We start from the raw sequence: 26399 nt of genomic DNA, 5'->3' as shown, positions 1-26399 counted from the left end.
TAGACACAGCTCATGCATATTGTCTTTGGCTACATCTCTGAACATAGTCCTGCTCATTCGTGTCGCGTTCAGTCCTGCGGCCACGCTGCGATATCTGGACTTATGATGTGACGTCAACGGTACATGCTATTTTGTACTACAAACTTGCGAGGCGGACTGCCATGGATATGAATATGACCCAGACTACGCCACTTCAAATCCGGACAGCTCATCCTCACGATGTAACAAATCGTCTCTCAAGTGGTTACGAGCATTTAGACTGTAATTCCTGAAGTCAGCGAATATTTGCGCTTGCGATGGTCTTGATCGCTGCTTACACTGCCATCATGGAATTGACGTAGACTGTGAATCGTGACTGATGAGATAGGGCTCTGCGAGATCGTTATGGCGAGCGCACCTTTACTCCCAGCGCAGTAGGGAATCGCCCATATTAACTTGGTTTGGTTGATGGAGCCCAGATACTGGTTTCGAGGGTATGAGCATGACACGATCCATAAGTGACTTTTCGAGACTGGAGACGAACCATTCCGAGGAATACAACCTGCAGCACGCTGACATAACAGTACGCATCGAGGAAACCTTCAACAGTACCAGAAGCACTCACGCCGTGAGAAACCCCCTGTTGATTATATACACGGTCAGTGTATTGATCATACTATCCGTTCTAGATTCACGGTGCTTCCTATCAGCTAAAGTCGAAGAGAATGGGGGGAAGAAGCACTGCACCGTCTGAATCCAGTCTTCCTCATACGCAGCACCCAAGAGATGGCGATAGAGATGTATACGTCTACGACCGCGGCGGCACAGACCCGGATGGTCAGCGGTACCTTATCGGCGTGCGATGAATAGTCGTCTGAGTGAATTTTCAATAAACGTACTCTCACTGCGCCAAGGGACCTGGTGATAATCCAATCGGATGCACTAGACTCGTGTCCCAGTTAGAGGCTTGTGTCTTTCCGCTTTTGAATCTACTGGTGCTTACGCAGTGTCATATATAGCCGCTTGTGACAATGTCTAGTGGTCAGCGCACTCAGTCGTACATTCAAATGTCCAGCCTCACCGAATCCGAGAGCTGATCCGTGGACGTCATTTGGCGCTTAGAAACAATGTGCTTAAAGACATACCAAGACATATAATGGACAACACCATCTGTATAGGAGCATTGGAATCAAACGTGGACAAGGACACGCAGCACGGCGAACTCACTGGAAGTGCACTGATTGCCAATTTATATTTGCGAGATGATGTCTCGGACACTAAAGTATCTTCAGTACTTGAGGCCATGAGTGGCCAATAATACAATCTACGTTGCCAGATTCCATGGATATAGAAGCTAACAACAGTGCAGCTCAGTACAGCATGTGTGAATGAAACAGATCAGCTTGCTTACATCTGCACGACACAAGTGGTGACAGACTGTCTTGACATCAGCTTTGGTCTATCCCTTGTTCGGACGACGCACGATAGTTGCATAATCCAGCTATGAAGTGACATGGTCGATGTATACATCAGTTCTACCGCGCCAGACCGAGGATGATGTCTCACTTCGTATAGCCTGAATGCGAGGAACATTGCGCTTAGCGTGCAAACACACATCGAAGGCAAAATCTTACTTCGAGAATGTGAGAAGGTCGAACCAGTTGGCATGGCCTCGTATGGCAAAGCACCAAAATATCTGTCATTAGCATATTTCAGCCAATGCACCGAGAATTCGCGAGATGGGCGAGAAGAAAACACCAACGTATAATTCCGAGACAGTAGTAACAGTGTCAAGTATCCTTGTGCAAGTGGAGAATTTTAGAGTCGATTCAGACGCAAGCAATTTTGGCCAACCATATCAAGAAAACCTAAACGACACAGTGAGTGCGATGTTATTGACGTTACCTGGAACCCGTAATCCATCATACATGTACTCACAAGACCCTTCACGAGTGATTTGTCATGATGAAAATAATGACGAGTGTAGAACATGAACTGGGCACATGATGCACCATAGAGTCTGCAGACTCAACCCGTCAAGTGTTCAAGTCTGAGTGGCTCCGAGTCGAAATTACTCACATTGTAGAGAAGAATCCCGCGATGAATAGACTCCCTAGTGTGGGGTCGAGATCGAGTTGCGTCTGCATTGTCTGAGTAGTCACAGGTCGCAGCAGAAAGTTCTATAGCCCGAGCAAGGATGACAAGAGTCACTGAGGCTGAAAGGCTTATATAGTACTTAGATCATAACCACGATATAGCGCCTCAAAGTCGCATCACCCAGCAGTTGACGCAGCTGTCCTACCTGTCATCTGTTCCTGCGCATAGTTCAGTCATGTCAGTGGGTTATAAGGCAGTCGAAAGCCCTACTAGATCGTTCTGGAGGTTCTGCCGCGTATACATTTCATAACTGTCGTTGACAGATGATACGTATATTTCCGCGCACCTTGTAAAGACTTGGAGACTCGTCGGAATGACTAGAGAGCTCCGGGGCCGTTTCCCATTTCGCTAGCGATGTTCCATACCAAGGGAGATCCACGATTATCCATGGCATTGGTAGCGGTACGTGCGTAGTATCCACCGTCAACTTGAAAGCGGCGCTGAATCAGCGACTGGGCGCTACACGGCTCGGACCACATCTTGCACAGACTCTGGCTTTCCAGTCAAGACCAGGTCGTATGTGTCTGGTATCAGATACACCGACACAGGAGATGAACGTTGTGCATGGGCCGACACCGTCGCAGTCTTCGTCACACCAACAGCGATATTGGTGATGGTACCCGAGATCAACTGTCTTCCGGTTGAACGTTGAACATTAGAAGCCGCGTACAAAGATGGCGAGCACTTACTTAAGGCTTATTAAAGGTGGTCCTTTTGCCTTGTTGGAGTGCGTTGACTTGACACGAACGTATGCAACCTGGCAGTAGTTAACACTACTGTTGAGTTCGAATGTGCGGCTTCCATTGATTTGTTACTCAATCCTGCGTCCTGGCTGCTGAAGCGCTGATGATTGTACTGTCGCGGTCAAAAAGAATGAGACTATCAGTATCGTGATTATTATAGGACCAATATGGACTCGTCAGATAATCCAGCCAATCTAGCCTGTTGCACGACCGGAGAACACAGCAAGACACCCACCGTTTGAATTTATAACAGCTCGCGGTCGAAGCGACCCGTACATTTCCGTTTGGCAGAAGGGTGTCATAGCCAATGCTGCAGATAGGCACCCCTTCAAGGTCTCAAGGCCTCACCATTGACGTACTGTCTGTCAACAGTACCAATCAAGGTTCAACGTTCAACGTTCAAACGTTCAGGGCCGGGGAGCAGTCCAAATATCGACAAGAACTGAGGAAGACCGTCAGCATTTCACTTATTTCATACCCAACTCATCACGCACCCGACTAAGAGACTCTACGGCGAGACTGCCAATCTGGACTTGCCAGTGAACGCGTGATGCAACCATTGGGCGAGAGATGGGCCGGAAATCGCGGAAGCCTGAAGGGGCCCGGGCAACATCATGGATGTTCGGATAACGTAAAAACAACCCATACTCACGACGTCAAGGAGCTATGGCATAAGTATCATGATACTGCGAGCAGCGACATGTTAGTCCCGCAGGTGTAAGCCCCATCGTGTATCGACTGCCCCGTAGTCTGTGCCTACAGATTGGCCAGCTGCTTCTTCTAGTTGCATCATTGAAAGAAAAGAAAAGCTGGACAGAGCGTGCCCACCCAAAGAGATTGTACGTCTGCTGTGAAACGCAAGGGATATCATTTATTGAAGCCTGGACCTGAGGTCTTGAGGTAGTACAAACAGCCTCCACGCAGCCTTGGTGTGAGCAATCTTCTAAGTGCGCTTGTTGGAACGACTCCGAAGCTAGCCTTGTCACATAAAAAGAGCCGATCCAAGGCTGGCGAGCTATCTTTGTACGCGTACGACTCATTGCGAGCGTCGATAGTCTTCGGCGAGTTGGCCTTGCCACAGTAGGTTTTCGCTGGCACGGCGCCCTATGGTCAGAGCAAGGGCTCCAATGAACCGTTGTATGATGCACAAGTAGACAGGGACTGGATGTCGGATATCGAAGGGGGGACACCACACAGACTCGGAGGACGGAGAACTAGCCGCGAGTCGAACATTTTGGCCTCTTCCTAAAATGGATACGTCGCTTCTCACTGTTTCAAACTCGCTAACTCGACCTCTCGTAAGTCTGACTCCTCTCGCAGACCACATATGTATACCACTGGTAGCTCGGATGCTGAAAGCCTGGAACTTGAGCAAGAGCAAGAGGGCGATTTATTATAAACGGCGTTTGCGCAGTGTGACAATGGTGTTTACTGCATACTGACGCTATCCGCCTGTACGATGTGAGGTACGCGGTACTATGTGATGTTGATGTCGCTGGGACGTTGGCTATATGTACTGTGATGATGATACAAATGAAGAATGTCCCCAGTAGATGGTATCTTCCCGACGTTGGTATAATGCGAATGCATGGGTATAGCGGGCGGCAGCGCGAGATGTACGAGCCGGGTCTACTGGTATATGATGCTAAGAGGAAGTGCGTAGTGTTGTAAGACGAGCTTTAGATGATGCTGAAGAGTCGCAGGCCGACGTCCGTGACGCGACGTCCAGACGACGACGCTTGGATGCAAAGTGAGAAAGAGGGAAACAGTGCCTTCCGGCACCTCAGGACATACCTGGCCGCTCGGTGAACTGCCCTGTAGGATGTCTGTAGCCTGTACCCGATCCGCCACCACCGTAGTGGGCCTGCGTATCAACGTCAGTGACCAGGCATCGATCGGGCAGTATCGCTATGCTCACTTGTGACCCAGTGTGATGAGGGCCCTGCGGCTGTAGTCCATTACGGTTTTGATAGCCACCACTGTTTTGATAGCCACCATGAGGCCTTTGAGGGGTGTGTCCGTGTTGCTGAGTCGGAGGCTGACTGGCTGGGACATCTACCCTGGCCCAATCACTGTCCTGCAACCCTCTCCCTCGCTGTTGGCTCCTCGGAGGCTGGCTGTCCTCTGGTCTGTTCTTGCCCACCTACTGGCATGCAGGCCTCCGCTGGTAGGGAAGAATGGAGCTGGGTCGGCCACGGAGACGGAAGGAGTGGTGCTAGAAGACGCGGAGGCCCGCGTACTATCCTGCAAGCCTCCGCTTGTAGGGAAGAATGGAGCTGGGTCGGCCACGGAGACGGAAGGAGTGGTGCTAGAAGACGCGGAGGCCCGCGTACTATCCTGCAAGCCTCCGCTTGTAGGGAAGAATGGAGCTGGGTCGGCCACGGAGACGGAAGGGGTGCTGCTAGAAGACGTGGAGGGCAGCTCAGGTGATGTCGGCGAGCTCTGTGAACAATACATCGATTTGTTAGCACAGTACGACGGGTCAATGGGCGCAACTCACGGGATGCGGCGCACTCTCAAGGCTAGTGTAAGTGTCTATATCTGATGACAACGGTGCCCGAGGAGTCGGCATAGGCGAACTCTCCCGCCTGATGCGCTTTGGACAGGGATCAATGTCGTCCTCAAAGAGAGTGCGTCCGTGTCCAAGCGCAGGCGTAGATGGAGCCGACGAACAGAAGCCCTTGCCCCGCGTGTCACGAGTACCCGAAGAGCTGCTTCCCCGGGAAGGGGGGCGGTATGAAGGTAAGCTGCCGAAGTCAAAATTTAAGTCAAAAAACGGAGACGCGGGTGTCGGTTCTGCGGGTTCGGGTTCTGCGGGCTCGAATTCTGCGGGCTCGGGTTCCGTGAGTTCGGGTTCCATCGGTTCGGGCTCCGCATAGATGTTACTATCCCAGTGACGTTTCCGGCGGTTTCCTGTCTCGTAGATCAAGGTCCGAGTGTACTTCGGTTGCACTTCGCGCTTGGTACCAGGTGAATCTGTGTCGTTTGCGTCAGGCTTTTGGGGTGCCCACATGCTGGTCGCCAGACTACGTGCGTGAAGAGTCTCAGGAGAGGGCTTGGTGAGGAGGTTGATCGGGGGAGGGGATGCTTGCTTCAGGTCGTCTTTGACCCCGGAGTCCTGCGTTGTCATTCCCCGTTCGTCATTGCCGCCATATGAGACCGATGACGCTGGTGTCAGCACAGATGACGACGACGACGACGAAGCCGGTGACCAGCTCGGGGTGAAAACCGATGCCTGTGCATTGAGTGTGGAACCAGACGACGAGACAGGCGTAGACTGTTCAGACATGGATGGCATCGAGCGGTCCGAAAGCATCACTTGGTCCTCAACAGCAGGGTCAGAGTCAGAGACAGAGTCATCGTCGGAGTCCTCCGGCTGTTCTTGCGACGTATAGACGAACTCGTCGTCCGAGCCCGCTTCCTCCGGGAGAGCACCATTGTCGACGGTCGATGTAGCAGTGTTGTCGGTCGGGACGGACATGTCAGCGGCGTCGACATCGACCGTCGAACCAGACGCGGGTGGCGGGGCACGGAATCGGGATAGCCAGAAGGCGTACCAGGGGAGCCCGCGGGGAAGTCATACGCGTGAGACTGCTCGGTTGCAGGAGGGCGCGCGAGCAGGGCCACTAAGTAGGGAGGCAGGAAACCGATTTGACCGTTCGGGAATCTGTGAGGAGCGACCTGTACGAAGGCCCCGGACGGGGTGCGCATATACCAGGTTGTAGAGGCATCCGGTGGCAGCGAGCCTTGCACATTCATGTCAGACGTCGAGATGGATTCGATGGGTTCGTCTTCGGATTCGGTGGGCTCGTCTTGGGATTCGGTGGGCGCGTCTTGGGAATCGGTGGGCTCGTTTTGGGAATCGGTGGCGGGGGACGGGGGCGCGTTTGAGCCGGGCTATCAAGCGGAGCGAGTCAGTGTCATTAAGCCTCGACGCCGAGTCGTGTTCGAACACTTACCTCCATGCTGACGTCGAGACTATCCAATACCTCACAGATGGTTTGCGCAGGCACCGGACGCTCTTTGCGAGGGACAGGCGCAGAAACGCCCCTCCGGATAACCTTGGCGAGGACCACAGCACTGATGAGAGATAGAATCACCACAATGGTGGCGAGAATCATAGGGTCCGTGGCGAGGTGGAGGCGGTCGACGGTAGGTGACAGGGTGTGGCGCACCTGCCTGTCCATAGGCTCGGCGGACGTCTTGCAGGGCTCCCAGCTGGCCGTAGGCTTCCAGTCGCCCATATCCGGTTGTCCGACACTGGTGGATTCGTTGTGGTAAGTGTCCGAGGTGTTTGTGTCCATAGCCGGGACCAAGCCTGTGTGGCGTCGAGAGTCGGCGCCGGTCTGCACGCAATGTCAGCCATATTCAAGCACGCAGCCATTCATGAACGCACCGGAACGGTCCCGAGAGGTCTCATAACCGTGTCTGCGCCCGGAGGGTGAAGGTGATTGTTCGTCGCGTGAAGTTCGGGGCCAGAGTCATCATATTCACGATGCTCAGAATGAGCACGATGGTACTCTGTAGAAAGAGTTTGAGCTCGAGCATCTTGACGCGTAGTCGTGTACTCGAGTCGACGGGGATGTGTTGCGTTTGCGAGTGACGGTGGTGGTAGAATGTAGAAGTAGGCTGTGGGTCAGAACAAGAGCGCGGTACTTAGGTAGTACGGCTAGGACAAAGCGAACGCCCGACCGTTCGGACCTGCGATCTGCGATTGAAAGAACAAAGCGGGCTGACGGAAGCACGTGAGCGGTGTGTGCAGCTTGGACCAGCCGCGTACGACGAGCGGCGAGAACGGCGGGCGATCGCAGTGCAATAGGTGCCAGCCTCGAGGCAATTGCCGACAGTGGCGGTTCCCCCAGTAGCACAGCCTAACTGACTGGGTCCGTGCAGGAAGAACCAACGTTCTGTGCGGCAGGACGTCGTAGCTTGTCCATAGTCTGATGTCATGATCATACGGACGATCCTCTAGATGACTTACAACAATACATGATAGACGCCATCGACGCGGATAGAACCCGCTATACGATAACAACTGACAACCGCTATCTGCTATGCAAGTAGTGCGCGTGAGAATGATTGTCTATGAGTGTTGAACACCTCGCACCTATAAAGCTCTTGTTGTTTTCGTTGCTGCTCTTGGCAGTGTTGTTTCACTTTTATTGTCTGCAAGGCTATGGCCATGTAGGCAACTCAAAAACCTATGCAACAATGTGTGCGGAATCAGCTAGACGCAGTGTATGTACGCCGTAGGAATCGAAACTGACCTCGTTCTTGATCGCGATCCGGGCGGACGGCGTAAGCTTCGTACACAGGTATCTGCACCGTCTGTGCGTGTTCCAGTCCCAGCGGAGATGCGACTCGTCCGTACGAACGCAAGAGGGATAGCAAGCCGATACCACGTAGACTCCGCGATCTTGAGCCTGCGTACCGAGCACGGCACGCCCATGCGTCCAAGCGCACCAGAACCACCAGCACCCTGGCTTCTGGAAACCACGAAGCGCCCGTTCGCCTCACAACCAAGGTGCGATGCAAATCATACAATCCCAACGCTGATGCCTTCACGCTCCGGGGTGACACCACCTATCGGCGGGAGCACAACCGTGCGTGACCACCCTCAAGTCGAGCAGAGTGCATAACTTGCTAAGTTCTGAACGTCCGGTCGATAACCGGGATAGAGCGATAGCTGAGACGTGCCTATATGCCTCGAAATTTGATCCCGCGCACAGCGGTCAGCTGGACTGCTTGGGATGATGCGACATTCACGAGGCGTGGGCCCAGAGAGCGACGTGAAAGGGAAGCTCACCAATCCGCTTGCATGCTGGATGTCAATGTAGGCCGCTGGGTGCGGCGGAGATAGCTGGCAGGTGACTAGGAGGGCTGATGGGGTCTTGGAACATACCTCCGAGTACGCTGTAGGTGTCGATGTCCTCGTTCTCCATTTATGTGACAGGGAGGGAGACTCCTTGAACGTGAGAGCGAACAGCACGATACGACACTGGCAATCCTCATGAAACGACATAGAGAGACAAGATGGACAGTGGGTGGATTGGCTCCGTGCGCAAGAAGACGCGAAGGTGGCAGGCGCCGTACTTCGTCTGCCACAACGCTGCCGCAGTCTCTGTTGGACGTCGAGAGTCAGGCACGCCGTATATTCCAATGACCACGGATCATGATCACTGGCACGAACTCACCGAGATACATGTGCCCCAGGGCGGTGCACCCACATTCCGACTTATCATCATCAAGTCACCGGTCTATCACCTGTAAAATGAGTACATGGAACACGTCCTGGCCTACTTACTCCTACACAGCGTCTCCGCTCGATAACGCGCCCGCAAAGCCTTCATGATCCTGCTCTTCCCAGGCTTTTCCTGTCATATTCGCGCAACCGTCTGCCAGTGAGCTAATTGGCCTACGCGTTGCCGTCTGTTGGCGTCCGTGTCACTGTCAATCCGGTCTTCAAGCGTGTACAGATATAGGGTGCGAAGGCGATCAATGCACTAAGCAACAGCAGACGCGGCGATAATCAATGATGAAGAGAGGACAGCACCGGTGCAAGGCGTCCTTAGATCAAAGATGTATTGACGGCCTTGTGGCGCAGAATGACGACAGACGACACGCTCGGTCCTCGTGTGCGTCCATGGACAGAGCTGTACTGCCTCTGGCATGAAAGCTGTGGCGTGAGGGCCCGGAGAGGACACCGGATGGCTTGTCTCAGGTGTAAATCTCACAAAATCAGCGAAAGATGCATCAGCACTAGAAGCCTAGGGTCACCGCTCCCAACTCCAGGAGAGTTATCGGAATATTGATTCGAACTGATGGACGTACGCAAACCGTATGCAAACTGCCATGCATTTGCCCACGTCGACACGGCAGCCGTGTGAGGGAGCTGCATACTCCGCGCGCTCAAGAGTGCGCAGATACATAAGTACAGCTGCCAGGATAACTGATTTGTCGGTGGGCGTGAGTGTCGTCGCTGTACGATGCCCTCTGGCAGTGTGACGGCCGGGGAAACATAGAGCGATAATCGCGCGAGCAGAGCAAGTGAAGGCGTTCTGCAAGGCAGCCGGGATAGGAGCAAGGGGACATTGCGAGTCCAGCCGTGTACCTTACAGACATGTTGACAATCTGAAGAGAAAAGAGCCTGGAAGGATGGTGAAATAAATGCCAGACAGACCTGTTGGGGTCTAGTGCGCCGAGTGGTCGCGTGTGATGCCAGCCTGCGTGGAACGTTCCGAGAGGCGGGAGTCGGGGCGGCGGGTGGCCTGGACGCGGCGTAGGATAAATTGAACTCGCCGACCACAGCGATGGCCTCTGGTCGCTAGCCACGTTCCGCATGCCATGGCCGTTCCTGGGGTGTTCTTTGGTTTCCGGGGCACAGGCCGCTGGGTGGGAAATTGCAGAGGCGCTCAAAGCGATGTTGACATCAAACGCAAGGCAGGGGAACTGTCGGCGGCGATGGCGAAGACACGGATGGCAGCGAGCAGGAGCGGTGCACGTCGATGCGAGACGCGAGCAGAGGCTGATGTCGGCGGCGAGGAGCGCTGCTCGCACTGGCGGAGAGGCGGGACCCGGGGCAAACCCGGGGCGCTGGCAATAATTATCGATAATGCGATCGGTTGCCGGCATCTTCCGCGTATTTGCCAGATGCCAGATTTGGCAGGTGCGGTCTACCACGAGGCACATAACGTACCTCCGAGTACGCTGCCAGTGGGCCAAGGAGGCCTGCGTGCCTCAGGGTAGTGGGCAGCATGCGCGGGGTGGTGCTGTCTGAATGCCAGAGACACAGAGGAGTTGGAGGGCACAGGCAGCCGAGGCTGTTGAGGCGGAGCGCAGGCGGGCGGTAGCGTGTGTACGGTGGCTGGATCTGGATCTGAGAAGGTCGCGACGACAGGCGAGTTTGTTTTCTGGTCGTCGAGGGCGCGCGTCGCGCTCTCTCCTCCATACCACCACCATCCCCGGCCGGTCTGCATGCTATCTTCATGAAACCGGACTCTCCTTCAGGCTGGCGGGCGAAGAATCAGGGCAGCCTCCTAGACCAGCATCAGCATCAGACGTCCAACTTTAATCAGCTTCGTCACAACTCTGCACCCCTCCCCCGCCGCGCTCTTTGGTTCCCAAACCTTCCACGCTCTCTGCCTCCTTTCGCTCTGTCTTCCAGCGCTCGCCCCAGCGCGCCTCATCCAACAACTCTCTCAATTCATCCTACTCGGCGTCTTCCTCTGTCAATCCTCCCTCCACCGCCACCTCAGACGCGCGACTTCTCCATCCTTACGCCGCCATGGTCGCTGCACCACTCCCTGTAGTCTCTAGCCACGACGCTTCCGACGATGAGGCCGAGTGTCCCGTTTGCCTCGAGCCCCTCAGCTTCAGCTTCAGGCTCCCAGGAGAGAAGCCTCACATTGTCCCCGAGTGCGGACATGCACTGCACGAGGTGAGCTCCATCGGCTGCTCTCGCCAGTTCGTATCGTCTACTACGCGCACCATGGTATCCTTCACGGATGGGGATTGACATGATCCTACTCGCTCATTCGACTCGAGCGGAATACACGACGGATAATCGGGACGCGTGGGGGGCTGGGTTTCACCGAGGATGAGCTTACTGCCCGAGACGCATGCTCAGCTGGGGAAAGTCCCGACGGCACTGATGCTTTCACTGGTGAACTGCTGCGATGCGCCGCACCACGGAGGTGGCCGACGATTTCTTGGCGTCGGATATGTGTATGAGCCTGCTGGCACTGCTATACGAAGCGTCTTAGGCACCATAAAAGGGTATATGCTTGCGCATCGCGTTTCATTCTTCGGCAGGGCTTCGTGTCATTATTTTCAATACATGTACTAACGAAAATACAGGCGTGCTTTACTGCGGTCTACGGCCCACCGCCGGGTCCTTCGAAAGCAGGCACCATAATAAGGAAGACCAATCTGGGAGTGTGTGGTGTATGTAGACGGCCTATGAAGGTTGGGGATGGGGATGGTGGTAAATCAAACAGTGAGTGAGCTCGCGTCGCATGTCTTTGATTGACCAATTCAATTGCGTGTGATCGTCCAGAACTCGCGGCTCTGACAGGCATGGGTAACCCGAACGAGCCGTCAGTTTACCCTGGGAGACACACGCCATCATCGCTTCGCTCTTACAATTCGCGGGGACATACTCCCGCGAACAAGCCGTACGACCCCACGGAAGACGACCCGACTGAACATATTTCGGCGAAATGGGGCCAGGGTGACAACGCGCAGGATCACTCCCATTACATCGTGGCGCCATCCATACAAGTGCGCTCGGAATTCGCGTCCATCACTCGCGCGTCGGAGCAGAGCCAGCCACTGACATGCATCGTCGTCGTCGAGCTGCCTGGCAAGCGGCAGAACACACACGTTCCTGGCGCCGTTATGCCCGAGTCGTTCCCTCAACGGAGCGGCAGCGCATTCCAAGACAACAACTCGCTGCGTGAGAACTCGGTGCACGATTATCACCCACAGCATAACCGGTCAGTCGACCAACATTCCCAGACGCGCTCGCAGCAGATGTCGCCGGCCTCCTCGCAGCAAGGGTTACCGCCCGCTCAGCCGTTTGAGGAGAACCACGAGGATTCACCATTCACTGCGATTACGCGCGACCTGGAGGCGCGGATCATCGACTGGAAGGGCCACCCGCTCTCTGGGCTCGGCCCGTTGCAGATGTATGACCTTCTTTCGGTCCGGAGAGACGCGATGGTGCGCGAGTTCTTCGTTTACCTCTTCAGGGAGGCGATCATCTGCGTTGTGGAGGAGAGGAAGCGGACACTTGGCCGGTTGCTTTCCTCTGCATCGGGTGCGGCGTCCGCACTGGGCGACTCAGCAGGGCAAAACGCACCGCAGAAGGGTGTGTTGCGACTGAAGGGCCGCATCTACATCCGGCATATCAAACATGTTACCGATACCAGTGTCGCAGGCGAGCTGAGCCTGACCATTGACATGGAGGACGAGCGGCTAGACTCGTTCATCCTTATATTCAAAGACCGGTCATCACTGGAGACATGGAAGGCCCACATCCAGTCTCTGGTCGCCGTCTACCAGCAGCAGAGCACTGCGGCCCAGGCGCGCGAGCACATGGGATCGCCACCGGCGCCAGACCTGGAAGAGTTCGGCGGGAGCCAGAAAGCGATGCGTATGCTCAGCGGCAGCACAACGGGCACGACGGTGAGCACGACGGACAGCCTCCTCCTCAACGGCTCGGCGCGCTCAACGGTCTCCTCGCACACCTCGTATGGCTCGAACGGCCCTCCGCCTGTCTCGCGTGCACCGGGTATGCCTCCGCAGATGCAGCACAAGCTCAGCACGCTCGAAGAGGACTCCGAGTTTGGCAGGTACGGCTCGCCGACCCCGCTCGTCGCGCCCCACATGTCGTCGGGCCCGAGCAACTCGCTCCAGCCGCTCCCGCATCCCCCGCTCGACCTCATTCTGGTCATATCCGTGCCGTCGCCAAGCGCGACGCCAAGCACGGCCGCGCTCAAGGTTCGCGTCATCCGTGCCTCGCTCGATTTCATTGTCGCTTCGCTGGCGCCGAAGGACCGGCTTAGCCTTGTCACGTTCGAGGTCGGCATCGGAGGCAAGGTGAGGAAGACACCGTTCCTGAGCACGGGAAAGCCTGCCAGCCGTTCTAGGCTCAAGAAGTTCGTGGATGAGATTGGGTACAGGGATGACGGGCTGCCACATGAGGATGAGTTCTTGGTCCGCGCGTCGCAGGATGACAAGACTGATGTGGTCACCGCAGTCAACCATGGTGAGCCCCTTCGTACGCTGACAACATCCGACTCTGACAGTACCTGCTAGGTCTCGATGTGGTCTTGCAGCGGAAGTCGCGGAACCCGGTGACAGGCATGATCCTCGTCAGCGATACCGCCGACACAACACGGCGAGCGCAGATGGACCTTGTGCTCGCCCGTACGGAGGCCGCCAACGTTCCCATCCACTCATTCGGCTACGGCCGCTCGCACGACCCAGCATCCCTCTGGCTCATGTCGAATCACACGAGTGGCACGTACACGTTTGTCAAGGACTGGTATGACCTCCGTGACTGTCTCGCGGGCTGCATCGGGGCATGATGTCGATCGGCTTGCTTCATATGAAGCTGCACATGAAGATCGTCGACGGACAGCGCTTCCGCATTCGGAAGATCTCTGGCGGTCCTGTGGCGATCCTTTCATCCGATGGGCGCGACGTCGACGTCGAGCTCGGCGAGCTGCGGTACGGTGAGCGCAAGGAGATGCTTGTCGAGCTTGAGCTGGACAACAGCGATGTTGCGCAGATGACGCATACGCGGCAGCCGACAGCACAGTCAGCGCCGCGTGCGCTGGATGCAACCGACCAGTTCATGGGTCGGATGGGTCTTGATGCGCTGTCTATCGCGGACCTGCCTGACCTTGCGGACGGGATGATGGACCGCATGATAGATGAGGTCCCTGTCTTCGAGGTCGATGGCTCGTTCTTCGACCCTGCTGCGGCGAAAAACGTCTCGCGACTTGCTCACCCTGTGCTTCTCACCGTCACCCTCCTACCAAACACTGGCAGCCGGCCGCGCACACCCGCGGCGAACGGCTCTGACCCATTCATTGTCCGTCGCAGGATGGAGTTGCTTGCGTCGGATATGATCACGAGGGCCCTTGTGTTGGTGTCTAGGAAGAATCATCCTCAAGCACAAAAACTACTCAATGAGACCCGCCGCATTCTGCACACGGTGCTGCAGAACATCACCCAGTCACTACCGCCGCCTAACAGAGACGGTGGCACGATGAGGAATCGCAAGGAGATCCTTACGTTGAGTGCTGTGCGTGCTATACAGTCAGTCCTTCAAGACATGCAGGTTCTGTCGGAGGCACTTGAGGACAACCCAGACGTCTTCGGGCATGACCAGCGCAACTTCGGCGCTCAGCAGGTATGTAGAGAGCTTCCGGATCGTACGTCGCCATTGCTGATGGATATTCGTAGGCTATGGTTCTTCGTGATCAGAAGAGCTGGAGTGGCCGGAGTGCCATCGAAAGACTGTTCTGGACGATCGACAACTCGATCGAACTCGTCTCCCGAAGTACTGACTGGGTCGCCCGTGATTGATTCGCTCCATCTACAACCTGATCGCCTCTCTTTTGGTCTTGTTCGCTTTCCGACCCTCGTTCTCCGTTGGCATCGTCGCTTCGTAGTATATATTGTGTTTGTCCTTGACGGCTTATCCACATCGTACTCTCTTCGCGGTTCCTCAGCGACATCTTGTGTTCTCTAACCATGCGACGATCTTCCCTTGTCACCCTGTGTTTTGTTGATACCATATGCCCGGCGGTACGGCTGCTCGTAGGAGCGGCTCTCCGTGTTAATTACGCATCCTGACGTGGTTAGTGAGGTCGTTGAGTCTGCTTCCCCGTGTGTAATACTGTAAAGTGAATAGTCGGTAGAAGAAAATATGCACAGTATGTTCTATGTGACATCCAGAAGCACGAGCAACCGTGTAGGGTGTGCGTAGCCGCACTATCCCACATATTGTACTTACTGGGAGCGCACTTGGTGCTGCGCGCAGGAAGTGGCTGTGGCACAAGCGCTCCAATAAGCTACGTACAGTACGCGCTTTGTGCAACGTTAACACGTACATAAGGGATGCGATTTATAGTATTCTCACTACCTCTTGAAGCAATCCTACATCACTTTTAGTTGTCCAGACGACATGCGTGTGTATCCAGCGGAGACGTTGACTGTCATTGCTGTCCGCCACAAAAATGGCACGAACTGCTTGTCTTTAGTCAGTTCCAGCGAGTCTCCTGCCATTAATATTGCCCTGCTTGCGTGCCAGTGAGTGCACTGCGATCGTGTGCGTAGACGTGTTCCCGTGCACACGATGCCACACAAGAAAGCATCGGAAGATAATGCAGATGTACGTGCTCAGCTCAGACATGTTGCTAGCCTAACTTTGGCCTAGGTACCTCAGGAGACGTCGCGCTTCTGTGATATCTGCGAGAGGGTAATTGGTTTTGGCAACGGCGGGATGAGGAACTGGGACCAACATGTTGAAAGCAGGAAACATCGCGAGAGGTCGAAGAGGTTGACAGACAAACTGAAGAATGCCTCTTCAACGCAGAAGATTACATCCTTCTTGTCGACTCGGCTCCCAGCAATACCTCAGCACCTCGCAGGATCGAATATCGTTCCGACCAGCAGTGATGAGTCGCTTCATCGCTTCCCAACTCCACGACGCAGGAGCTGGGTTCTAATCCGCGAGAGCAGCCTATTGACGTGGACGCAATCCCGTCTCCTGGCCTTGTTCCTTTCCCTACCGAGACGCATCGCCTACTCCCTTTCAGTGCAGGTACCAGTTCTTCACCCAAAAGCCTGTGCCCAACAGATCTTGGTCCCAATAACAAGGATTTGGACGTCTCAGCACAGACAGGTACGAGAATGTCATTCTTCATTGCTCTGACCCCTTCGTCACGGCATTTACAGATGCGAGCCCAGTTTCAACAAGGCCGGCCATTCGCATGCCACCAGCAAAACGACTGCGACCTGACGCTACGTCAAGTTCGGAGTCCGACTCAGAGGCGTTGCTTGCGGCAACTGCGGCGAACGCTGGTTCTCATCGCGACCCAAATGACTGCGTCCGGACGAACAAACGTGCACGTTGTGGCTCGGAGTCGCCGTAGCTTAGTTCTAGCAGCACTACGTCGGCACCCATCTGCACCGGCAAATGTACGTTCATCCAGATTTGCCGTGACATCCCTGCCGCTATCGTCGGCTCACCGGTCTCACTTCGCAGTCTCCGTGAACTCGATGGTGGCCGTGTAAGCAGCAATCATTATGCATAGTCTATGATACATTCTCTCCGTGCTCACCCTGAGACATCGTATAGATTGTCAAACGCTCGGCAATCCTTGAGAAGTGGGCTTTCACGAGATGTTTACTTTGCCGTGTTACGGAGCCCTCAGCCCGGGTCTGACGTGGCTCCTAGACCTTATGAATAGAGTCGTGCTCTATGTATACTTAGATCACGTCTGGTCAGTGCAAGAGCCGGAGACTGGGCGAAGTGAGTGGTGAGTTACCATGATCGCTCGCCTGATTGACTCGGAAAGGGCGCGTGACTGGCGCGTAGATGAATTTGATTCAAACGAAGTTCGAATTTGAAGATCACCAGCGATCCTCACTGGGCACAATTGCTGGGCATGTTCTCTAGACTCTACGAGTACTTGCAACTTCTGTATTAATTGTACATCCCCTTGGGGCTGGCGCGTTATCTCGCCAGATAGGACATTGGCATGGACGCCCATGCGCTTTCAATGCGGGCCCGAAATGATCCATAAGTCCCCAGCCCCCACATCGCTTACGTAACACGCTACAGGTTGGGGATGCCGGCAGCAAAATGATATTTAGACGACGTGCAGTGCGCCCATCCACTCGGTCGTCGCACAGCTTCTCTACGGTCTTCTCGATAGCGGCGGAGATGACAGCCTACGATCACTCACGCGTCGCCCAATTCATAGGTGCGTTGCTTGTCCGCTCGGGATGTCTACGCGGCCACATGACACGCGCGACCCAGGTGGTAATGCCCTCGATAAGGCCCCATCCGGCCCCGTCTCTGACTTTGTGAAGAGCCATGGCGGTCACACCGTCATCACGAAAGTGAGTGTCCAATTCAGCCCAGTTCTTACGCGGGAAGAGCAGGAGAGGTAGCTAGCTCAGCGAGATGCGCGAATGGAGGCGAAGAGCGGGAGACCAAGGGGGACGAAAGTAGCGAACAGGCTATTCGAGTGCTGATTTTCTGCTCCCGGTCTTTCGTGTTTACCTCCACTGCGCATCTCGAGACCGAAAGGGTGCTGCCAGTCTATACCCTACGCTTTCGTTGACGAGGCTCTTCGCGCCGAATCTGTCACTCATTCTGACCGACAATCATAGGTCCTCATCGCCAACAACGGCATTGCCGCAGTCAAAGAAATTCGCTCAATCCGCCAATGGAGCTACGAAACCTTCGGCACTGAGCGCGCCGTCGAGTTCACCGTAATGGCGACGCCGGAAGACCTCAAGGTGAACGCAGAATACATCCGCATGGCGGACCGCTACGTCGAGGTGCCAGGCGGGTCCAACAACAACAACTACGCGAACGTCGATCTCATCGTCGACGTCGCAGAGCGCGCGGGCGTGCACGCCGTCTGGGCGGGCTGGGGCCACGCGTCCGAGAACCCGCGCCTCCCCGAGACCCTCGCCGCGAACAAGATTGTGTTCATCGGCCCTCCGGGTAGCGCGATGCGCAGCTTGGGCGACAAGATCTCGAGTACGATCGTCGCGCAGAGCGCGGAGGTGCCCACGATGCCGTGGTCGGGAACTGGCATCTCGGAGACGGCGATGTCGGAGCAGGGGTTCGTCGTTGTGCCGGATGATGTTTACCAGAGGGCGTGCATAAAGAGTGTGGAGGAGGGTCTTGCGCGTGTGGAGGAGATTGGGTACCCCGTTATGATCAAGGCCAGTGAGGGCGGTGGAGGGAAGGGTATCCGAAAGGTCGAGGTGCCTGAAGCCTTCAGGAACGCATACAATGCTGTTGCGGGAGAGATTCCTGGTATGTGGCAATGTCCCAATTGTCCGGCACTCACTGACCGCGTCGATAGGCTCGCCCATCTTCATCATGAAGCTCGCCGGACAAGCGCGCCACCTCGAGGTGCAGCTGCTTGCGGATCAGTATGGCAACGCCATCTCTCTGTTCGGTCGTGATTGTTCCGTTCAGCGACGCCACCAGAAGATCATTGAAGAGGCGCCCGTCACGATCGCGAAGCAAGACACCTTTGAGGAGATGGAACGTGCAGCGGTCAGACTGGCCAAGTTGGTCGGCTATGTCAGCGCCGGCACGGTGGAATGTGAGTTTCACTCCGCTGTGTTTGAGCTTGGATACTGATGAGTTTTCGTTTACTGATAACATTTACCAGACCTTTACAGCCATGCCGACGACGTCTTCCACTTCCTCGAGCTCAACCCCCGTCTCCAAGTCGAGCACCCAACAACCGAGATGGTGTCAGGCGTGAACCTGCCCGCGGCGCAGCTCCAAATCGCTATGGGTATCCCGCTGCACCGCATCCGGCACATCCGCCAGCTCTACGGGATGGCGCCACACGGCACGTCCGAGATCGACTTCGAAATGGTCGATCCCGAGGCTAGCAAGCTGCAGCGGAAGCCGCGCCCCAAGGGCCACGTCGTCGCCGTCCGGATCACCGCGGAGAACCCCGACGCGGGCTTCAAGCCGTCGTCGGGCTCGCTGCAGGAGCTCAACTTCCGCTCGAGCACGAATGTGTGGGGCTACTTCTCGGTCGGCTCTGCAGGCGGGCTACACGAGTTTGCGGACTCGCAATTCGGACACATCTTCGCGTACGGCGAGGACCGCGGCGAGAGCAGGAAGAACATGGTCGTCGCGCTGAAGGAGCTGAGCATTCGCGGTGATTTCCGCACGACTGTGGAATACCTCATCAAACTCCTGGAGCTCCAGGCGTTCGAGGAGAACACGATCACGACGGGCTGGTTGGACTCCCTCATCAGCGACAAGCTCACCGCCGAGAGACCGGATGCCACTCTAGCCGTGATCAGCGGTGCTGTGACCAAGGCGCACCTCGCGTCCGACGCTTGCTGGGCGGAGTACAAGCGCATCCTGGACAAGGGCCAGGTGCCGTCTCGCGACGTGCTGAAGACCGTGTTCGGCATCGACTTTATCTACGACAACGTCCGCTATTCGTTCACCGCTACCCGCTCCTCTCTGACCACCTGGACGCTCTACCTGAACGGCGGTCGCACGCTCGTTGGCGCTCGCCCACTCGCCGATGGTGGTCTGTTGGTCCTGCTCGACGGGCGCAGTCACTCTGTGTATTGGCGCGAGGAGGTCGGCGCCCTCAGGGTGATGATCGACTCGAAGACCTGCTTGATTGAACAGGAGAACGACCCGACACAGCTGCGCAGCCCTAGTCCGGGCAAGCTCATCCGATTCCTTGTCGAGAGCGGCGATCACATCAATGCTGGTGAGCAATACGCTGAGATCGAGGTATGTGTCTTGTCCAAAGCGTAGCAGCGTAAGCTTACATTGTCGTAGGTCATGAAAATGTACATGCCTCTCGTCGCGGCCGAGGATGGAATTGTCCAGTTTGTGAAGCAGCCCGGCGTCAGTCTGGAGCCTGGTGATATTCTCGGTATCCTTGCTCTCGACGATCCTACTCGCGTCAAGCATGCGAAGCCCTTCGAGGGTCTCCTCCCTGCAATGGGCCCACCGAATGTCATCGGTAACAAGTCTCACCAGCGCCTCAACCACTACCTCGGTATCCTGAACGACATCCTGGACGGTTATGATAACCAGGCGATCATGGCTTCGACGTTCAAGGAGTTCCTCGCCGTCCTCAGAAACCCAGACCTGCCCTTCTCCGAGGTCACCGCTATCCTGTCCACGTTGTCGGGGCGCATGCCTGCTAAGCTTGAGGATAGTATCCGCGCGGCCATTGACGCGGCGAAGGGCAAGGACGCCCATGAGTTCCCCGCTACTCGTATCAAGAAATTGATGGACCATTTCATGGAGGACAACGTGCGCCCGCAAGACAGGCCGATGCTACGCTCGCAGCTGGGCACGCTTTTCGACATCGTTGACCGCTACTCGCAAGGCCTCAGAGCTTATAAGATTAACACGATTGCCGGCCTGTTGGCACGCTACGAGGAGACGGAGAAGCTCTTTGGAGGCAGCATTGAGGCCCGGGTGCTCACTCTGCGCGAGCAGCACAAGGACGACCTCGACAAGATTGTCTCTCTCGTACTCAGTCATATCATGGCCCAGCGCAAGGGCAGGCTTGTCACGCTCATCCTTGACCATGTCAAGAACAGTGGTATGACGGTTTCCGACCCTGCCAGCAAGCTCTATCAGGTCTTGCAAGGTTTGGCGTCTCTGGAAGCTAGGTGAGTGTAGTGCAATAGGCCGCGAAGCATGTGCTCACGCGCCTATTCTACAGGTCCTCGACGCAGGTCGCACTGAAGGCGAGAGAGGTCTTGATCTCGTGCCAGATGCCTTCGTACGAAGAACGAAAGGTGCAGATGGAGGGTATCCTCAAGTCGTCAGTGACGAACAACTTCTACGGTGAACAGGGTGGCGACACGAAGTACGTTCCATCCACCACCTATAAGTTGCTTGACATCTCATCGGCTTGCCCTTCACAGGGCGCCATCTGCTGAGGTCTTGAGGGAGCTCATCGATTCGAGGCATACTGTGTACGACGTTCTGCCAACCTTCTTCAACCATTACGATCAGTGGGTCACACTTGGTACGTTTGTCTGTGCTCTGCCATGACCGCAAGGAAGCTCAAGAGACACTCGCAGCTGCTCTGGAAGTCTACGTTCGGCGCGCGTACAGAGCTTACAGCGTTCTTTCTATTGACTACGAGGAAGGCGATGGTATGGACGACGGCGACGCGCCTCACATCGTGACGTGGCGCTTCAACCTCCCCCACACCCACTCTCCTCCTACGACTCCGAGCTTGTGAGTGTTCACGACTACATCGAAATATGCTCCGTGTTGACAAAGTCTCCAGGAGCAACCCCGCTCGTCGCCAGGCGTCAGTCAGTGACCTGACGTACATGATCAATAAGCACCAGAAGCAGCCTCTCCGAACTGGCGCGATTGCTTCCTTCCCCAACTTCACTGCGCTGTCCCGCGGCTTCGATAAGGTCGCCGGCATGCTCCCTCACTTCGATCCCCATGAGTTCACGCAGCGATACGGCTCGAACCAGCCGCCGAACGTACTCAATATGGCGTTGCGCATCTTCGATCCCGCTGATGACACAACGGAGGACGCGTGGTACCAGAAGATTCATGAGCTGGTGAACCAGCGTGGCAACGTTCTAACGGATCGCGGTGTACGCCGCATTTCGATCGTGCTGTGCAGGCCTGGCCTATACCCTCACTACTTCACACTGCGCAACATGGGCAAGTCTTGGGAAGAGGAGCAAGCTATCCGACACATCGAGCCTGCCCTCGCATACCAGCTGGAGCTCAGCCGACTGTCCAATTACAACCTCACGCCTTGTTTCACGGAGAGCAAGCAGCTTCACATCTACCACGCAGTCGCGCGCGAGAACCAGTTGGACAGCAGATTCTTCATCCGAGCATTGGTCCGCCCCGGGCGTATCCTCGGTGACATGAGCACTGCCAAGTATCTCATCTCGGAGACGGATCGTCTGGTAACCAACATCCTGGACACTCTGGAAGTTGTATCTGCTCAGCACCGTAACGCTGATGTCAACCACATCTCCATGAACTTCATCTACAACCTCCCGGTGACGTACGAGGACGTCCTTGAGGCGATTTCCGGATTCATCGAACGTCATGGCAAGCGTCTCTGGCGCCTCCACGTCACTGGTTCGGAAATTCGTATCGTCTTGGAGGATAGCGAGGGCAACGTCACGCCTATCCGCTGTGTCATTGAGAATGTGTCTGGCTTTATCGTGAACTACCACGGATATCAAGAAATCACGACAGACAAGGGTGTCACCATCTTGAAGTCCATTGGCGAGAAGGGTCCTCTGCACCTACAACCCGTCCACCAACCGTACCCAACCAAGGAGTCGCTGCAGCCGAAACGCTACCAAGCTCATCTGATCGGCACGACGTACGTTTACGATTTCCCTGATCTGTTTTCGAAAGCCTTGAGCAACGTCTGGGCGAAGGCGCGTGCGCTGAACTCTCAATTGACTCTGCCGAAGAAGATCCTCGAATCACGTGAATTGGTCCTGGACGAGAACGACCAGCTGCAGGAGGTTGACAGGGCACCAGGGAACAACTCTTGCGGCATGGTTGGCTGGGTCTTCTTCATGCGAACGCCCGAATGCCCTGAAGGTCGCCGCACGGTCGTGATTGCCAACGATATCACCTTCAAGATTGGTTCATTTGGGCCCCAAGAAGACCAGTTCTTCTACTTGGCCTCACAGTACGCTCGCGAGCAGGGTTGCCGAGAATCTATTGTCTGCGAATTCCGGTGCTCGCATCGGTGTTGCGGAAGAGGTCATGGGCCTCTTCTCTTGCGCGTGGAACGACCCCGAGCGTCTTGAAAGGGTGTCGACTATCTGTACCTCTCACACGAGAACTTCCTCAAGTTACAGGAGAAGGCCGCCACTTCAGTGCGCACCGTTGACATCGAAGTCGACGGCGAGATTCGTCACAAGATCACCGACATCATCGGAATGCAAGACGGCTTGGGGGTCGAATGTTTGAAGGGCTCCGGTCTCATTGCCGGAGAGACTTCCCGTGCGTATGACGATATCTTCACGATCACCCTTGTCACCGCTCGTTCCGTTGGCATTGGTGCATACCTTGTTCGCTTGGGCGAGCGTGCAGTCCAAGTGGAAGGACAGCCTATCATCCTAACGGGGGCGCCTGCTCTGAACAAGGTGCTCGGCCGAGAGGTCTACACGTCCAACTTGCAGCTCGGTGGAACTCAGATCATGTACAAGAACGGTGTTTCTCACTTGACCGCCAGCAGTGATCTCGAGGGCGCGATGCATATCCTCGAATGGCTGTCATATGTCCCAGAGGTCAAGGGTGCTCCTTTGCCTGTTCTTCAATCGGTAGATCCTTGGGATCGTGACATTGGATACAACCCGCCGAAGGGTTCGTATGACCCAAGATGGTTCATCGAGGGCAAGGAGGACGAGACGACGCAGGAGTGGATGTCCGGTTTCTTCGATAAGGGCTCATTCCAAGAGACGCTGAGTGGGTGGGCGCAGACCGTCGTGGTGGGTCGCGCGCGTCTCGGTGGCATCCCGATGGGTGTCATCGCGGTCGAGACCCGGACGATTGAGCGTGTCGTCCCCGCCGACCCTGCTAACCCAACGTCCGTCGAGCAACGTATCATGGAGGCTGGTCAAGTGTGGTATCCCAACTCCGCCTACAAGACGGCGCAGGCGATCTTCGACTTCAACCGGGAAGGATTGCCTCTCATCATCTTCGCGAACTGGCGAGGATTCTCCGGTGGCCAACAAGATATGTACGACGAGATTCTCAAGCAAGGCTCCAAGATCGTCGACGGCCTGTCTACCTACAAGCAACCCGTCTTCGTGTACATCGTCCCCAATGGTGAATTACGGGGTGGTGCATGGGTCGTACTTGATCCATCTATCAACGCCTCGCAGATGGAGATGTATGCGGATGTGGACGCAAGAGCCGGAGTCCTGGAGCCGGAGGGTATTGTCGAGATCAAGATGCGTCGTGACAAAATCATCAAGTTAATGGAGCGGATGGACTCAACATATGCGGCCCTTAAGAAGGATAGCGCAGATGCATCAAAGAGCCCAGATGAGCGTGCAACCGCCGCCGATGCATTAGCTCAACGCGAAACAGTTCTGCAGCCGACGTACAAGCAGATCGCATTGCTCTACGCAGATCTTCATGAGTACGTCGTCCTCGTGTCCTCTCCTTACCATAAATTGCTAATGACTCTGTAGCCGCACGGGACGGATGGAGGCGAAGGGTTGCGCGTCCCCCATGGTTTGGAAAGACGCTCGTCGCCGGTTCTACTGGTCGGTCCGCGCGAAGGTTGCATGGTCGATCGCGATGGCCCAACTCGCAGAAGCAAGTCCCGACTCAACCGAGGAGTACCGCTCCACGCTTCTGATGAGATTAACATCTCTCGAGAACCTCAGCGACCGCCGCGTCATGGCTGAGGCTCTCGAAGCCCTTGATCTGACCGCGACGCTCGCACAGCTGAAAGCCGACCACCTCATGCGCCGCATGCTGGCCCTGGCTCACGAAGACCGCAAGGCGACCATCGACGGCCTCGTCCGTCTGGTGGACAACCTTGCTGATGACGAAAAGGCGACGCTTATCACAGCGCTGCAAAACGCGGGACGCTCTCCAGGTGCGTCTTCCCTGCTCGTGTATCCCCACGGCGTGCGCTGACGTCGCTTTGACCAGGACCTCCCTCGTATTCCAATGTGTCTGCTTCATCTTAGATGCCTACAACGGTTTTGCATATGTTCTGCTATCGGATAACGTACTGTAACGCTATACCAACATGTTTGTTTTGCTGTGATCGTGTCTTCCATTGCAATAGATGTATAACGTCTGAATCGTCGGCGTCGAAACGGTCGTCCAGATGGGCCTCAGTAGCTGAGCGCCGAAACCACGATTCAAGAAGACATCTGCAGCTCAAACGTTCAAGCTGAACCCTGTATTCACTCTGTCACTGCCAAAGAATTGAATTTTTTTGGTGTTGGACAACGGTGGGACATCGCGGTGACTGTCATACTAGGCGGGAATGAATATTTCTAATATATATGTATTTGTATTTATGATGCACTGCCCGACCGATTTGGCCGCTGTACACAAGTGGCGGTGGCTAGGCGTCCCGCACCATAGTCGAAACCACCTCATGGAAGCGCGAAGACTCGCGGACTCGTACTCAGGGAGTGGTCAATATTTCCATAACATCAAATTCGAACTTCGTTTAAATCAAATTCATCTACTCACCAGTCACGCGCCCTAGACCTTCTTCGACCAACCATCGCCAGCATCGGTCAAGATCCTCGACCCACTTGCCTTTGGCTCTGCACATCAGCTGCCTTACACTGCGCTCCATCTCGCTCTCCCATTTGCTCCTTTCCTGCCTGTAGATTCATAGGAATCGGTTCACAATGCACGGTCGACGACCAGACTCATGCACTATGCATGACATGATGCGCTATGATCATCCGTACCGTTCTTTATGACTTCGGCCGAGTATGATTGCAACTGATGGACACTCCCCAGTGAGTGGGAGGCGGCACGAACTGAGGGTGCTGTCCGACCTCAGTCTCTCGCAGTGGTCTACCTTTCAATAGAGAAATTATCGCAAGGGTTGCAATTGTCGTGCATCAGCTAAATCTCCTCTGCGTCAACACGTATCTCCACTCCTAGCGAAATGGACGTATGAATATTCCGTGGCCTTCACCGTTGTCTAGTGCTCTCTGAAGCCATGTCGACCTGCAAGCACCAAGCTGAACAAGGACGCTGATGGGTATCTGCACCGTAATGGAGTAGTCATGAAGGCGCAAAAGCGAGGGTTAGTCAGTTTTTCCTGGTGTTCCGTCTCAACTGTAATGTCCGGTTCGAGCAGGTTCGTCGTCGGTCTCGCCCGGGCTTTTGTTGTCTGGACATTCCGGACGCGAGGCGATGACGTAGTGTTGCGCGCTGCGTCGGGATTCCCATATAAGGCGAATGGACGCTCAATGCCCGCGCCACCGTCGGTCGCGATCCTCTGTCCGTCGACCAACTAATGTGAAACCCCTCGGGCCATCATCGCACCCACTTCCTGGCGGCTACAGTCTCAGTAATTGACGCCTCGCAGGATTCCGGTTATGGTGCTCGCGTTCTCGTGCCCTTATGCAAAGTTTGACACCTTGCCTTACGAAGTCAGTCTCTAATACTAACACATCTAGGCGGGTGACCATCCTAGAAAGGACACCGCGTCCACACCTCCTGTGTAATACTCCTTCCTACAGCGTATATTAAGGAGGGCA

The 26399-nt window shown here is 55.5% G+C and overlaps 5 protein-coding genes across 5 annotated transcripts; 2 read left to right on the top strand and 3 right to left on the bottom strand.

Annotated features, from left to right (window-relative positions):
• Window positions 1-8: 8 nt before the first annotated feature.
• B0H18DRAFT_984072 (uncharacterized protein) lies at window positions 9-1002 on the bottom strand. Its single transcript, XM_048044652.1, has 6 exons — window positions 879-1002; window positions 727-827; window positions 524-664; window positions 398-461; window positions 318-342; window positions 9-259 (listed from the first exon to the last, which is right to left on the bottom strand). Exons 3-6 carry the CDS (start codon window positions 524-526, stop codon window positions 184-186), a joined length of 168 nt encoding a protein of 55 aa, XP_047897936.1. The 5' UTR covers window positions 527-664; window positions 727-827; window positions 879-1002; the 3' UTR covers window positions 9-183.
• On the bottom strand, window positions 426-2234 carry B0H18DRAFT_647706 (uncharacterized protein). Its single transcript, XM_048038946.1, has 16 exons — window positions 2059-2234; window positions 1918-1999; window positions 1834-1847; window positions 1742-1778; window positions 1614-1675; window positions 1546-1555; window positions 1463-1480; window positions 1391-1416; window positions 1308-1333; window positions 1207-1256; window positions 1125-1149; window positions 1061-1072; window positions 983-1001; window positions 879-921; window positions 524-827; window positions 426-461 (listed from the first exon to the last, which is right to left on the bottom strand). Exons 1-15 carry the CDS (start codon window positions 2124-2126, stop codon window positions 690-692), a joined length of 630 nt encoding a protein of 209 aa, XP_047897935.1. The 5' UTR covers window positions 2127-2234; the 3' UTR covers window positions 426-461; window positions 524-689.
• Window positions 2235-4246: 2012 nt separating this feature from the next.
• B0H18DRAFT_1208192 (uncharacterized protein) lies at window positions 4247-7299 on the bottom strand (the record flags this gene model as incomplete). The annotated part of the gene is made up of 8 exons (XM_048036258.1): window positions 4247-4617; window positions 4674-4743; window positions 4798-4858; window positions 5023-5321; window positions 5380-6296; window positions 6359-6776; window positions 6839-7225; window positions 7276-7299. The coding sequence occupies 8 exons, from the start codon at window positions 7297-7299 to the stop codon at window positions 4559-4561; spliced, it is 2235 nt and encodes a 744-aa protein (XP_047897934.1). The 3' UTR covers window positions 4247-4558.
• A 4538-nt stretch (window positions 7300-11837) lies between these two features.
• B0H18DRAFT_952023 (Pleckstrin homology domain-containing protein) lies at window positions 11838-14975 on the top strand (the record flags this gene model as incomplete). The annotated part of the gene is made up of 6 exons (XM_048042067.1): window positions 11838-11874; window positions 11935-13647; window positions 13698-13915; window positions 13996-14691; window positions 14728-14799; window positions 14853-14975. The coding sequence occupies 6 exons, from the start codon at window positions 11838-11840 to the stop codon at window positions 14973-14975; spliced, it is 2859 nt and encodes a 952-aa protein (XP_047897933.1).
• Window positions 14976-17280: 2305 nt separating this feature from the next.
• On the top strand, window positions 17281-25157 carry B0H18DRAFT_1208189 (acetyl CoA carboxylase). Its single transcript, XM_048036257.1, has 13 exons — window positions 17281-17380; window positions 17437-17519; window positions 17793-18450; window positions 18500-18745; window positions 18815-19914; window positions 19963-20810; window positions 20864-21010; window positions 21069-21172; window positions 21228-21387; window positions 21440-22868; window positions 22959-24295; window positions 24348-24760; window positions 24817-25157. Exons 1-13 carry the CDS (start codon window positions 17341-17343, stop codon window positions 24852-24854), a joined length of 6603 nt encoding a protein of 2200 aa, XP_047897932.1. The 5' UTR covers window positions 17281-17340; the 3' UTR covers window positions 24855-25157.
• Window positions 25158-26399: the final 1242 nt, after the last annotated feature.

Source organism: Fomitopsis serialis (assembly GCF_022376445.1).
Source record: "Fomitopsis serialis strain Sig1Antser10 chromosome Unknown B0H18scaffold_8, whole genome shotgun sequence".
NCBI classification, from domain to species: domain Eukaryota; kingdom Fungi; phylum Basidiomycota; class Agaricomycetes; order Polyporales; family Fomitopsidaceae; genus Fomitopsis; species Fomitopsis serialis.
Note: the sequence above shows the minus strand (reverse complement) of the source record. Positions and strands in the feature narration are given on the sequence as shown.

Excerpts from the sequence above, each read along its gene's own strand:
- B0H18DRAFT_984072 (XM_048044652.1), bottom strand. Across the intron at positions 343-397 it reads CTACTGCGCTGGGAGTAAAG|TCTACGTCAATTCCATGATG; the intron begins GTGCGCTCGCCA and ends CACGATTCACAG. Across the intron at positions 260-317 it reads GTCAATTCCATGATGGCAGT|TCTAAATGCTCGTAACCACT; the intron begins GTAAGCAGCGAT and ends CAGGAATTACAG.
- B0H18DRAFT_647706 (XM_048038946.1), bottom strand. The coding sequence starts at position 2,126 with ATGCAGACGCAACTCGATCTCGACCCCACACTAGGGAGTCTATTCATC. Across the intron at positions 1,676-1,741 it reads CTACTGTCTCGGAATTATAC|ATATTTTGGTGCTTTGCCAT; the intron begins GTTGGTGTTTTC and ends TGCTAATGACAG. Across the intron at positions 828-878 it reads GGTCCCTTGGCGCAGTGAGA|GTACCGCTGACCATCCGGGT; the intron begins GTACGTTTATTG and ends CACGCCGATAAG.
- B0H18DRAFT_1208189 (XM_048036257.1), top strand. The coding sequence starts at position 17,341 with ATGACAGCCTACGATCACTCACGCGTCGCCCAATTCATAG. Across the intron at positions 19,915-19,962 it reads AGCAATACGCTGAGATCGAG|GTCATGAAAATGTACATGCC; the intron begins GTATGTGTCTTG and ends ACATTGTCGTAG. Across the intron at positions 24,296-24,347 it reads CTCTACGCAGATCTTCATGA|CCGCACGGGACGGATGGAGG; the intron begins GTACGTCGTCCT and ends ATGACTCTGTAG.